The sequence below is a fragment of the Lissotriton vulgaris genome, chromosome 5 (genome assembly GCF_964263255.1).
Source record: "Lissotriton vulgaris chromosome 5, aLisVul1.2, whole genome shotgun sequence".
NCBI lineage: Eukaryota > Metazoa > Chordata > Amphibia > Caudata > Salamandridae > Lissotriton > Lissotriton vulgaris.
In genome coordinates, this window is record NC_141693.1 from 1,396,845,046 (window position 1) to 1,396,859,422 (window position 14,377).

The window sequence follows — 14,377 nt, forward strand, 5'->3', positions numbered from 1 at the left end:
TCCATGCTCTATCAACTGGGCGGGCTACCACCCCCCCGTCTCAGGAAATTCTGCCCTCCTGTGTGGTTTCTGCTACAGGCCCACTCCCAGCACAGGCATTGCGGGATGGGGTTTGTAGGACGTCTAATGATGGGGTTCCTGCGGAGGTTGTCGCTGTCATGGTTGGTTCTCAACATCCCTGCAGATCCTCCCCCGCAGCTGTTACAGCTCCGGGTGTACAAGCCCGTCCCAAGGGTACCTTATTGGGTTGCTGGAATGTTGCGGGTATAGATTCCTGTATATGTATTCCTGATTGGGCAGACTTCATCAGTCAAGGTGATGTCTGGTCCTTCCAGGAGACTTGGTCAACTCATCCAGTATACTTCCCAGGTTATCTGAGCTTTAACAAACCTGCAGTTAGAGGGCAAAGAGGCAGGGCTATGGGGGGTCTTACTGTTTGGGTGCGCCAATTAGCAGGAGTCTCTGCTAAAGAAATCCACATAGACTGTCCTGATATTCTCATTGTTAGCCTGAAGCTTAATAGTGGACTGGTTATATTGTTGTTTAATGTGTATGCAAGAGGAACTCAGGGTGGTCGTGTTTCATCTACCCTACTACTTTTAGATGAATTCCTTGGTTCAGCACATCAAAAGGGTCATATGGTGGTTACGGGTGATTTCAACACCTGTTTTGAACCACTAAGTGTGGATGATGGGATGTTATCGGTGGACGAGGACTCGACCTGGGGTATTCCACAATTGGAGCTACCTCCGATCACTAAATGGTCTCAAAGTGCCACTTTCATTAAAGGCCTATGCCTGAATTGGGGACTGCGTGCCCTAAACGGCCGTACCAGATCGGACAGATCGGGCAACCCAACATTCTTTAATGGAAGATTTAGTAGTCGCATTGACTATATCTTAGTTGATGTAACTCTGTGGCCCTTAGTTTTGGATATGGAAATCAGCCCTCGGCCTGAAAGTGACCACGAACCCCTCCTTGCGGAACTCAAGGATTTTAGTTTTTCCAAGCCCCCTGTGCATCTAGCTAATGCTGTTCAAGAGGCCATGGTATTAACTAATGACTTGAGGAGGGTCCGGTGGCCAAAGGTTGCTGTTGATTTGGATGCTCGCACCAAAATAAGATCTTTGGTCTTAGATTCCCTAAAATTAATTGAGCAATGTGATGACTCAAACCATATATCTATTAAAATCTCAGATATTCATGCCAGCCTGTTCACATCTCTTAAGTCCCTATTCATTAAAATAGTTGCTAAAAAGGGCATTGGGAAACCGAGGAAGCCAGCGAACTGGTTCAATGATGAGTGTGGTACATCTCATCAAAACCTGTTCAAAGCTCTAAAATCTAGAAACACAGCTCTTATTAAATCCTCCAGGAAGGCCTACAATATAGCCAAGAGGCGGGCCAAAGCCACCTGGGATCAAGAACGCTGGGCCCTCCTAGTTGAGGCTTGCGGTTCTAGGAATCTCACGCATTTCTGGCACCTCCTCAAATGGGGTAAGTCCATGGATGATCGTCCGAGCCCTGCTTTTGTCGACCAAGAAAAATGGGTGTCCCATTTCGAGGATCAGTTCAGGTGCCTTAGTGAATGGGAAACTCCTATTGGTTGGCCGCTGTCCTTTGACACCCTTGTGTTTTCAGCCAAAGAGGTTGAAAACGTTTTGAACTCCATTCCTAGGGGCAAAGCTCCCGGCCCGGATTGTATCCCTGCGGATATGTTCCATCAGGACCAAGACCTATGGGTGCCCTACCTACTGTTCCTGGCAAATACGCTGGCCAGTGGAGCAAAGGTGCCTGTCTCATGGGCGGGTGCGGAGATTTTGCCCATCTTCAAGAAGGGTGATCGGTCGGTTCCTTCTAATTACCGGCCGATCAGCCTTATTGACGCGGTTCAAAAGATAGTGTCACGTCTTGTCCTATCCCGGGTTCAGGCCTGGATTGAGGAATTTAATATACTTACTCCTCTCCAAGCAGGGTTTAGACCACATGTTAGTACCCTGGATCAGGCCTTTCGGTTTATGCTCTTACATTGGAAGACGGTCACTCTTGGCAAAGGTAACCTTTATGCGGCCTTCGTAGACCTTAGGTCTGCGTTCGATCTTGTACCAAGGGTTGGGCTTTGGAACAGCCTTTTGGAAATGGGTATGCCATCCTCTTTAGTTCGCATCATTGTCAACCTTCATGCAGAGACTTATGCCTTTGTACGGTGGGGAAAACCTGGTGAGGTGACCAAAAAGTTTCCTGTGCTGAAAGGGGTCAGACAGGGATGTGTTTTGGCTCCAACTCTGTTCTCCCTATATATAAACAGAGTCACCAAGTATTTTGAGGGCTGCCCCACAGATGCGCCAAGTTTGGCTGGCATGAAGATCCCTCTGCTCATGTTCGCTGATGACACTCTCTTGATTTCAAGAACCAGGCAGGGATTACAGCTTGCTCTGTCGAGGTTTGAGAGTTTCTGCAGCGAGCATGAGCTAGAGGTGAACGTTGCAAAGACCAAATTTATGGTCATGAGGGGTCACAAGCAGGTCAAGGCTAGGGTACTAATGGGGAATACCCCCCTAGAGCAGACCAAGTACTTTACTTATTTGGGTGTTTCATTTAGCGACACACTCAACTGGTCCCACCAGATCGAGCTCCTGACCCTGAAACATCAACAGTTGGGGGGAGCTCTGATTAAAGAACATAAAAGCTCTTTTACTAAACCCATGTCCCCGCTGTTGAAGATCTATGGTGGGAAGGTTTTGTCAGCAGTGCTATATGGTGCTGAGTTATGGGGAGGTAGCAACCTGGACTCCTTGAAACATTCTCAAAACAAATTTCTAAGGATGGCAATTGGTCTGCCACAATCGACACCTTTAATTCCCCTACTCTACGATCTTGGGTGTCACTCGGTGGTCGATTGTGCACGATTTCGACCGATTTCCTTCTGGAGGCGTCTGTGGACAACCCCTGACCTACACCACTATGCTGAAGCCTGTCTTGAGTTAAAAAACTCTCCGGGAGCACTAAAAATAGGATGGTTTAGAGATCTTAAGGCTACTCTCCTATCTTTGGGCCTCTCTGAGCTGTGGTTGTCGCCTGAGACAGCCTCTTTTCCATCTAAAAATGAGCTCAAAGAGTGCTATTGGGCCTGGGTGATGCACAATACCTTTATAAAATCAAGCCCAAGTAGTCTCTCAGGTTTATTTTTGGTGCACAAAGATCTTCCCAGGTTAGAAAACTACTGGGAGATCATTACCAAACCCCTGGATCGGAAACTCTTTTTCCAATTCAGATGTGGCACACTCCCTATTGGGGACTTTACCACCAAGTGGGGAAAAGCTAGTCAGGGGTTTTGTGCAAAATGTCAAGGGTTAGGGGAAAGTCTATCTCACATGTTGTTTGTGTGTCCCCAATACTCAGCCCCCAGATCTAAGTGGCTAAAACCTGTCTGTAGCCAACTAGGTACACGCTCGTCTGCTGAGGCCCTGAGACTGTTAAAAACTAATTTGGATCCGATCATTGTGGTGGGGGTAGCAAAGTTCCTAGGCTGGGCCTGGATTATTAGAAGTAGGGTTATTAATCTAAATTAGCTGAGATTGTTTTATCCTGTACTACTGTGGTAACCAGTATTTGTATTTTTTTAAATTTTGTATACTTTTGCAAGAAGCTATTCGATGCCAACGATTTAATACTGTTTTTATATATGTCATTGTGTTATTTTGCATTTATGTCTTTTATGATGAATTAATCGAATAAAGACTTCTTGAACTTGAACTTACATGTTTTCTTGCTGCTGTGAGAAATAAAGTGAAGAAAGTAAGGCATAATCCTCGCCTCCGAGTCCTTAATAGAATTGGAACTTACCAGCACCAAGGCTAGGCAAATTCTCATTCTAGTGTATATTGCCACATTTCTTTATGTCCATGTAATGTACTCCGGTTTTGAAAGTATTGGTATTTATTCAATGGTTACCACCCCTGATGGATTGCCGAAATACCTTTTAAATGTGCAGCACCCTACTATTGATTTAGTCACACATAATGGTTATAGTTAATCATGTTTCCTTTGGTGTCATGCAATATGCAGGAAATATTCTCATGCACATTTTGTGACCATTTTGTGCCAGTCCCTTATTTGAGTGTTAATTTCATGTATTCAAGTTAATGGTCTACTTTGCTGCAGTAGTAATACTGTCATGCTTACCTATACTAGCTGTCATGCTGTGTGTAATCTAGTTGGCTTGTAATTTGTGACAGTTCTTCATAACATTATTTGTGAGGATATATTTTGTTACATAGGAACATTGATTATAAGGAGTCTGCAACAAAGGAGTAACTGAGGATCAAACGTTTGGAGGCACTATTTAATCCACAAATGAGTATTATATGAATTCTACTCATGAGCAAGAGTGGTGCAACCGAAAAACAAGCCACTGGAGTCACTGGAGCGACGGAGGCACAGCCCATTGAGGATTTGTTAGTCATCAAAGAGGATATGGAATACTCAAGAGCAACAATATCACAACCTATTTGAGGCACTGTTAAAACAGTACAGGTTATTCAAGCCTGTGAGCGACAGAGGAGCAAAAGAAAAGCCACCCATTATTAACCCCACACAGAAATGCATAGAATGTGCACTGCACCAACAGAGGAGCAACCAATTGGAGACGCTGTTAAACTGCCACGGATGATGGTATCAAGTCTGCCCATGAACAGTGGAAGAGCAACACATTGCAGAACGGTTAAAGCATTAAAGTTGGTCAACCATGATTGCGTGGACAGGGTTTCAAGGAGGTAGAGGAGAGAGGGAGAAAAAGGGGTTATGGTTAATGATTCATATGGTGAAGAAGCCACAGGAAGATACCCTTAATTAACTTCCCATCTCTGCTTGTCACCCTGGCCCCAGGCTCAAATAGGTGGAGCGGGGGAGACCGAAGAAAAGAAAGGGTGGGACTAGGGGATAATAAGGGACAAAAGAGGAAAGGTGGGGGGAGGGTAAAGGAAGAGGATTGGAGAAAAACGGAGTTAAAGTATAACAAAGAATGATCAATTAAATGGAGAGAAAGGCGTAGAAATAAATACAAAATATGACTGAAATTTAGGAGGTTGTTCTTCTTTGCCATCTCTTTTCTAGGAGGCGGTTGTTGATTGTGTCCTTTTGGTTTTCAAAATGGTGGCTAATAGGTTTTTTTCATTAAGGGGTGTGGCGCTTCTTTTGAGATACTTATAGGCGTTAACAGGGGAAACTGGTAGATTCTCCACAGATAGTCGGTCACCCTTTTCCTCTGACCCCCTCAACCCTTGGATTCAAGGCATTGGGACAGCCTGGGGAATGTGAAGACAAAAGTCTGGAACCGTGGCACATGGGATACTCGGACTTGAACAATTGAACAGCACAGCAAGGAACAGCCATCTTAAAACACTCTACCGACTCCGCCCTGGAAAAGGTCACCAAGAAGACTTTTAGTCAAAGAGTGATCATCTTTGCTTTACCATTTACAGACCTAAGAATATGTCGCTGAGAAACCCGTCGGGATGCAGAACTGAATGACAGATGGCCCCATTGCGGAGCAGTGTGGAGATTTCCTTGTTGATCAGATGAGCATCGCAACATGTGAAACAAATGGGACGAGGGTGACTCTCTTGCCAATGGTGGGCGAAAGAATCAATATGAAACCCTTGAACGGTCAGTAAGACCCATGCATCTGACGTAATGGCTGCCCAGGGTTCCCGGAAAGCCGCTAAACGACCCCGATACGGACCTGGTCCACTGGTAAAGCACTCACCACTGGAATGTCACCTCCGGCGTTGTTCTTGAATCCTCCACGGCCCCTGAAGTGCTGGCCTCTTGTTGGGTAGAAGTTATTATAATTTACATTGGAATTGTACTATCCGTGACCGGACCCTTGTTCCCTGGGGGGATTATGTTGGACACCACGGCCGACCAAGCGGTCCCTGCCGGCCCCATCGAAAAACCGGGGGTTGAAGACCCTTTTAATATTGGAATGGGCCCAGTGCTTAATTTGTAAAAAAAAAAAAGAAGTGCAGGTGCTGAAAATATTGCCATGGAGGCCACAGCTCACTTCTTCCTCCGGTGAGCTCCTTTTTCAACACTCTCACTGCCTCAGTCTCTATCTTCTAACCTTGATCTGTTGTCTTTCCCCTAGGTCTTTGCTCTAAGAGTCTATCCTCTCACCTCTCAAATTGTTTTCTATCATCTGGACTGTTCCCATGAGGCACAGGGTCAGACTGATATGCATATAGCCATGTCTGAACTGGGGTGGCAGAGTGGGCTAAAGAACGGTGATGGATTAAACCCAGATCTTTTCACTGGGTGTGAGTGTTTGATTGATTCGGATGCTCTGTCCATCACCACCCCCTTTTGTACCGCTTTTGGCCACCATAAGTGTGGCAGGGTATGCTCAGACGTGAGTCACTTGCTCACTTTGCCACTGGATTCAAGCAAGCCATGCTGAAGACGGCTGGAATGCCAGAAACCGGTCCTCGGAAGCTTGTTTCCGGTCCAGGGAAGACATGGTTTGGCAGTTCGGGCTGGACTGTTCCCATGAGGCACAGGATCAGACTGATTTGCATATAGCCATGTCTGAACTGGGGTGGCAGAGTGGGCTAAAGAACGGTGATGGATTAAACCCAGATCTTTTGACTGGGTGTGAGTGTTTTTGATTGATTCAGATGCTCCGTCCATCACCACCTCCTTTTGTATCATCTTTCTCACACCTGGTGTGTTCCCTTATTCCCTGTATTTCTGATTTGCCCTCTATTCATTCTAGCCCTGCCCTTTTTCCTCTTCACTTTTATCCACGCTCTGCTCTCTCTACCTCGATCTTGGTTCTTTACTATCACTCTTCTAGCAGTGATTAGCTGTGTCTGCGTTTTATCATTTGTCTGCTTTGTTTCCTGTGTCCCACATCCTTTCATTCTAGCTTCCCTCTTCCTAATGCTCTCTAATTCACATCATGGCTGCTTTCTCTTTGTATCTGATTTGCTCTCCTTTTCTTCTACTTAGCTCTGTCTTATCTCCCTCCTCTCCTGTTGTTTCTTTCTCCTCTTTACTCCTGCTCTCTCTCTCATCTATAAAACTGCGGCTGCCTGTGACCCCAGTCATCAGCCTGTACATGTCCCTTCTATTTTGAACTCTGCTTTTCCTGTTGTCATTCTTAAAGAAGTGGAAGATGGCATGTTTTACTTTCTTACCTACACCATGTGCAAAAACAAAATGTACACCAAATGAAAATGCTTTTTTGCATATATTAAACAGTGCAATATGAATGGGTTTATTGTGGAACAGACGGCTGCTCGAGCACAGCAGGTGATGTCACTGCTTGTGCTGCCTGTAATTAGTAGGTCCAGGGATGGCGATGGCATCGGCATCCACTACTCAGCTTGCTATGACCCCGCCTGCAACAGCACAGCCATTGTCCCCAGCAGTAATACTGCCAATGCTGGTAGGTATGGCTGTGGTGCCTACTGGACTCACGCATGCTCAGCAATTACCATGCTGGGGTGCAGCGCACAGATTTTACAGGTGACGACGAGGCGCACAAAAGTTGTGTTGGGCCACAGCCGCATCGAGCATGTTGAGGATAGCAGCAATGCAGGGCTGAAGGATATGCTACTCTGGCTACGCAGCAAGTGGAAAGTCCACACTTACTTTCATTAATTCTTCCTCAAGAATCCTCACTCCCAAGTTCCTAATGCGCTCTCGCAGCTTCCTTGCCTCAACTCCGTCATAAGCCAGCCCCAAGCTACAATCATCCAATGGGAGGCTTAGGCTCAGGCAGTGCAGCAGACTAGGGTAGTAGAATGCAAGCCATAGTTTGTTGATGACTTCTTGGATTTGTGATCGGTGTGATGACATCATCACTAACATGGTGATTCACAATCATGCCTGCCTTGACAGGCGTATGCTGGCCTGTCTATGAACATTTACCAGCCAGCCACCCTGCAATGTATGTTATTCTTTTTATTTTGAATTTGAACAATTAATATTGAGACCACCACCTGCAGGGTCAGAAATTGAAGTCCCGGTCCTGTGAAAGAAGTGCTGGTGCTGAGCACCTGAAAGCATCTGCTCAAATTAAGCATTGATTGGGCCTTACCCAAGGAGGTAAAAGTAGCCACAAATGTTCCCAATTCTTTCACGAATGTGTCCCCAAAGAGGCCCCCTGCGCCACTGCACCCACCTCCGAAGTGGCCAGCTCTCCTAGCTTGGGGTCTAATTTAATCAACATGGAGCGGCGTTGCTCCGTTGGCAGGGCACAATTTGCGTTGCCCATAAAGATAATGGCCCATGGTGCCCAGTTTGACAACTACTCCACTAAGGTAGGGGATTCTGACACCTTTGCTTCCTCCGCCATGTCCAAAATTGTAGTCAAGTGGCCAATGGCGTCAAGAAGCTTATCCGTGCATGAGCGCCAGGACCTATCTATGTCCTTGCGAGGGTCTTTCATATATTTGGCCAGAAAGGTGGCCATCTTGGAGTCTAACTCCGGGGTGAAAGCAACTTTCCCTTTAAGAGTAGGCCTCAGGCACTCTGTTCTAAGGCAACCCTGAGCCTCCTTTTCTAGGGGCTTGCGGAGGCGATCTGCGACAAACTTGGATACCTGGTTGCCAGGAGCCCAAGCAGCTGATCGGGGATGCAGGCTCCTGAGACGCCTGATCCTTGTTTCCTTGGGGCTCGGGAGCTGGTGGACGGGCGGGGAGGGGGAATTCCCTTGCGCTAGGAAAGAAGTCTTAAGACGCGCAAAGGCGTCCTTGCCCACCCCTTCAAAACACTTCTTTTTGGGGGTGGAGGGCCTTAACCTTTATAGAGATCCAATGAGGTTGCGGGCTGTACAGCTTGTGTCTGCGCTAATTTGCCGCACTCCTGAACATTCCTGTCTTATAGACGTTGCTCAATAGGCCCCACCACTTCATTCACCACTCTGTAAATGGAGGAGTCTACAGGATTCTAGAAATCGTCATCCCACGGAATTTACACCTGGGAATCCTTCTCCTAATATGTAGTGTTTTGTGCCTCCATTATTTAACAGGTCAACCTCAACCTCTGCAGGTGGGGGGTAAAACACAACTTTAAAGGCGGAGTGCGGTAATATCTTGGGATCTAGGAATAAACCAGACAATATCAGTGGCAGACCAGAGGACTGCAATATTTTAGGTAGACCCAAGGCCCTCAATCAGGCTTGCACATACCTACGCATGCAAGCACTCAGGAGTGCCCCTGACCGGGTTCGCTGCCTCACAGCGTGCTGTCAATAATATAAAGAAAAGTGCAAATTCAAATCGCCCGCAGGCGTCACCGCGGGTTCAGCCCGCAATACGGACCCCTGCCGGGGCCTCAATAAATGATTAAGGGCCAGATGTAGGTAATCCCAATTTACCTATTCTTAAATACCGAATTTTACAGATTCTGTATTTAAGAATAGGTAAATGGGATGTATGTAATTTTTCGTTAAAAATTACCGAATCGGTAAGATTCGGTAATTACCGAATCTGTATTTACCGATGGAGGCCCATAGGAATGAATGGCAAATAGCGAATCGGTAAATACTGATTCGGTAAAAGAGGGAAAACATTGAAGGGTGGCAGGGTGTCACTTTGACACCCTGTTGCACCCCTCAATTGTGTATGGGTGCACATGTGGCACACATACATACCCTAAGGGCATGTATGTCTGCCACATGGTACCTTTGAAAATGCACAGATTTGCATTTTCAAAGGTATTTGTTATTTACCACCAACTTATAGTTGGTGGTAAATAACAAATCCTAAAATGGGAAAAGCACTCATTTGAGTGCCCCCTACATTTCAGATTCAGTAATTTACCGATGCAGTATTTTTAAGAATCGGTAATTTACCGAATTCTTAAATACCGATTAGGTAAATTACCGGATCTGAAATGTAGCCACCTGCATATGAAATTCCGGTCGGTAACGGCCGAAATTCGGTAATTTCGGCCGTTACCGACTGGAATTAGGCTTCCTACATCTGGCCCTAAATGCTGGGAAAAATACAGACCCGGTTTGGGCGTACGTGTAGGCCGGGGGGACAAGGATTGTGTTACACGTCTCCTGCAGCGTGGCTCCTCCTCTGATGCACCGAGAGGCAGAACCAGCAAGACGAGCAAGTCCCCTAGCAGCCTTCTCAAGCACCGCAACCCCAATGACGCCGGCTGCATAAGGAGCAAGGAATGCTCCTGCGGCCGGATCGGGGACCTCAAAGGGAACAAAACACAAGACAAACCTCAGAATGAGAAATAAACCGCCCCCAGGCAACACGGTTTAACACGTGTCCCATGGGAGCTAAATACAGTTAAAACCACAGACAATCAATGGGATATCTCAGAGAACAAGAAAAAACGACTGAACTGGCTGCGAAGCAACGAAGAAAGGAGGGACTGACAGAGTAAAAGCACTATGTACCGACTATGGTCTATGGACACTATGAAAGTACTATGTTTTTGTAAATCTCCCTGAGTGTTATGGGGGTTGATGTTTGAAGGAATGCTCCCGCGGCCGGATCGGGGACCTCAAAGGGAAAAAAACACAAGACAAACCTCAGAATGAGAAATAAACCTCCCCCAGGCAACACGGTTTAACACGTGTCCCATGGGAGCTAAATACAGTTAAAACCACAGACAATCAATGGAATATCTCAGAGAACAAGAAAAAACGACTGAACTGGCTGCGAAGCAACAAAGAAAGGAGGGACAGACAGAGTAAAAGGACTATGTACCGACTATGGTCTATGGACACTATGAAAGTACTATGTTTTTGTATATCTCCCTGAGTGTTATGGGGGTTGATGTTTTCTTTATTGACATGTTGGTTTTTTATTGCATACAAAGAACTTATAAATAGGTCTTTCTGGGCTGCTATAAGCTTTTGATGTTCATAAAGCAGAGAAAGACAAAGCATATTCTGACATAGAATTGTACTTATGCTAAATGTGAACTGCTCTTAATAGTGCCTTGTGGAGCTTGAAATGATTTTTGTTAAAATAGTTTATGAAACATTAAAAACACAGTTTTTTTGTGCTCAAAATATATTTTCTCCTATTAATTGTAGTTAACCTGTGGGTAGGTTATTAAACAGGGTAAACGAGGGTCTGCCTTTAATTTAATTTTCTAGAAATTAATATTAATTTTTATGTAAAATGCATTTTTATTAGTGTCTAGACTTTAATGTGTCTTTGCACAGAACAGATTTATTTATTGTCTGAATTCTAAAAAATGCTTAGGCACTGCGTGTGCATATTTCAAACATTTACTATACATATGTTTTTTTCAAGGTACACATGGGTGACCGGGAAAGAACCTCTCACTTATTACGATATGAATTTATCTGCTCAAGATCATCAGACCTTTTTCACCTGTGACACAGACTCTATTCGACCCTCCGATACAGGTACACAGTGTGTTTCTTGTTAGGTCTCGCCTCGAGACATTTAGTAAGTGGCTTTTAAAAGTGCCACCAGAATCTTTTGCTGGCCTACAGCTTGCGTTCACGAGCTTGTGCACGTGCACAGCTGCCATCTGCGTTTTTATTGCTGTAATCAGGCTCCTCTGCTTGCACTACCCTCCTCCCTTTTCCCCCCTCCCTCCCTCCTAGTCAGCTTCATTTGTGTCTTCTAGCTGTGAATGATGCTCCTCTGCTCGCACTCCCCCTCCCTTCTCCCCCTCCTCTTCGTCAGTTTCATTTGTGTCTTCTATCACTGTGAATGTTTCTGCTTCCACCAGGCACACAAACTGTCTTCTAGCTGTGAATCATGCTCCTCTGCTCGCACTCCCTCTCCCTTCTCCCCCGCCTCTTTGTCAGTTTCATTTGTGTCTATCACTGTGAATGCTCCTGGTTCCACCAGGCACACACAACCTCAGTCGTCAGTGCACTTTTCCTCCAGGCACACGCACCACTAGCCGTCAGTGAACTCTTCTGTAGTGTAGTTCCTATATTTCCAATAGGCTCTGCGCATTGAAATAATATACACTATAGATTTGACATAGGACTGAGGTCAATATGTCTCTATTGAGTATACTAAACTTAATTGTGAGTGCCAGCTTGCTCAGAGGTCACTAGATAAGTACTCGAATACAGAAGAAGGGATTAGTTTCTGACAACCGCATAAACATGACAACTTTGTTTCCCCAAGAATAAAAACGTATCTTCAGAGTCGTGGAAACAATAGATAACTATTTTACTCAGTCAATCGTGCATGCTTCGATTCTACAGAGCTGCATAAAAATAGAGAGACGGGCGTTTCAATTAAAGGGGTTTAGTGAACAATCTTCTTTCTCATGATAGAGAGGTAAACTGCTACAATCGTTAGACAAAATGCAAAGTATAATGCGTACAGCATAAACAGTAATATAAAATAATACTGTAATAGCATTGTCTGGTGCTATGACATATAAAAATACGTACATAAATCACACAGGCTAAAATACTCAACAGCTGCTTCTAAAATACGCCTACCCCAGTGTACCTAACCTAAGTCTAGTACGAGGGAGGAAGTAAGTGTTGTCTTTAGCATAGGTTTAGTTTTGCCAAGAATTGCCAAAGGTTTCCATAGGTTCTAATCAGCTCCATACCTTAGAATGAGAGAGGTTGGTATCTCTTTCACGGACTCGATTTCCCAACACCCCGCAAGGGGAGTCAGAAACACTGGAGCTGGATTTCTCGGCAGAGGATGAAAGCTTCTGATCAGTGCGTCAGCTGGAGCGTCGGCTTCCTTCGGCACTTGTTGTAGCGAGCTACGTCGTGCAAGTAGGTAGTCGAACTGCGCCGAACCACACCGTGCTTTGCCATAGCAAGTGAAGGTATATTTATACCTTGAAGGTGTTTAGGAATGCCAGCTTTGACGTAAAGTCGGGCATATGAACGTCATGAACGAACCCCTAAGGAATAGATGTTCATGCATAATAACTGAGTTCTTGGAGAAATCAATATTCAAGCAAGGGGAAGTCCCTAACGGCTTAGGAGTCTGGTTTTTCAAAAAAATTGTTGTGACGTAGATGAACGGATGGGAGTAGCCATGCCTGTATTTGGGTAGCATGGGCTATGCCTAAATAATGGCTTGATTTCTATGCCTAAATAAGGGCAAAGCGAATTGTACCTATAGTCCCAAAGATAGTACCTTGTTTCGAAAAAAATGAAGGTCAAATTCATAGTCTCTCAGAACACTGTGTGCCAAATTCAAACGTCCTTGTTAGAGCTTGTAGAAAACATGAAATCTTCTAAGTCTGTTGACAAAAAAATCGTCTACCATTGTAGGTGAAAGTTGGATTACCTCGTTTAGAAGATTAACTGCACATAGATGTGAAGCATCGCCGTCCGCATTGGTCGCATTAGCATTGTTCGAATCAGATGGTACCTGTTCGCCTGTTGTTTCTCGTACCTCAGCAGTTGCAATTTGCGTCTGTGAGATTTCAATGAATGCCGTCATCAGGATAATTAGCCGCTGGGGACAGCACAGTGCATGAGCAGTTACTGGTTCAAGCAAAGTATCAACATCCGTTGGCACGACTGATGGGAGTGTGAGACATGTGTCTAACACGCATTGAGACATGTGTCTAACACACATTCTCATCCGCATAGCAGGTAGTGTAGAACAGGTAAGATGCAATCTTGCCAATTTGGTCTGAATGACAGAAACCATGTGGTATTTAATTCTCTTAGACGAGGTAGTCCCAAAATTTGGACGATGCGCTCATGACACTTTATCACCAGTAGAGTTGTCTCCATGGAGAACTGGGTGTCGCTGGTGAATTGGCTTGCCATATCGCAGCAGTAGGAGCAAAAATAGTATCCCTGCAGCGAGTCCCAAAATGAGTGGCAGTCCGCCAAACACAGAGTGCACGAAGTTTGGAATTTTTCCTAGGACTGCTTCAAAAGGTGCTAACAGTCCAGAAAAAAATGGTCTTAAATACATCTACAATACCGCTCGTATCAGACATGTTTAAGATACGACTTAACATTTCTGAGAAATGTATTGGGCAGTTTGTAGTTAAGAGGGCATGTATTTCGGCAAAAGTCCTTGCGACTTGCTGATCATAGGTCTCTTTAGCCGAGGTCTGTGGCACAGTTTTTTGCAAATGAATGGCTTTCATTCTGCTTAAAGTATCAATTTGTATAGAAGAGATGGTCAGTGAAGGCCATAAAGGCGACTCCCTGTCTCTTTGTTTTAGGAACCAATACTTGCATACAGCAAGTGACTCTGGCTGACACAGTTACTAGATATGGTATACCTGGCAACATGCCACAGCAGCTGTGATCATTCAACATGAGGTAACTCCCATTCAAGAGTTGTCCAAAAATTGGATCAATCACTGCAGCTGGTGAACCTTGCAGGTGGCAGGATAAATTGTTAGAGGCCCCGTG

General features: G+C 45.2%; 1 protein-coding gene across 1 annotated transcript in view; it reads left to right on the forward strand.

Moving 5' to 3' along the window:
- LOC147712654 (suppressor of tumorigenicity 7 protein homolog) overlaps positions 1-14,377 on the forward strand; it is a 1,198,755-nt gene that overhangs the window by 164,780 nt on the left and 1,019,598 nt on the right. The window contains exon 5 of the mRNA XM_086923345.1: positions 11,292-11,407. Within this exon, the coding sequence (XP_086779471.1) occupies positions 11,292-11,407 (116 nt within the window). The remainder of the gene's footprint in view (positions 1-11,291; positions 11,408-14,377) is intronic.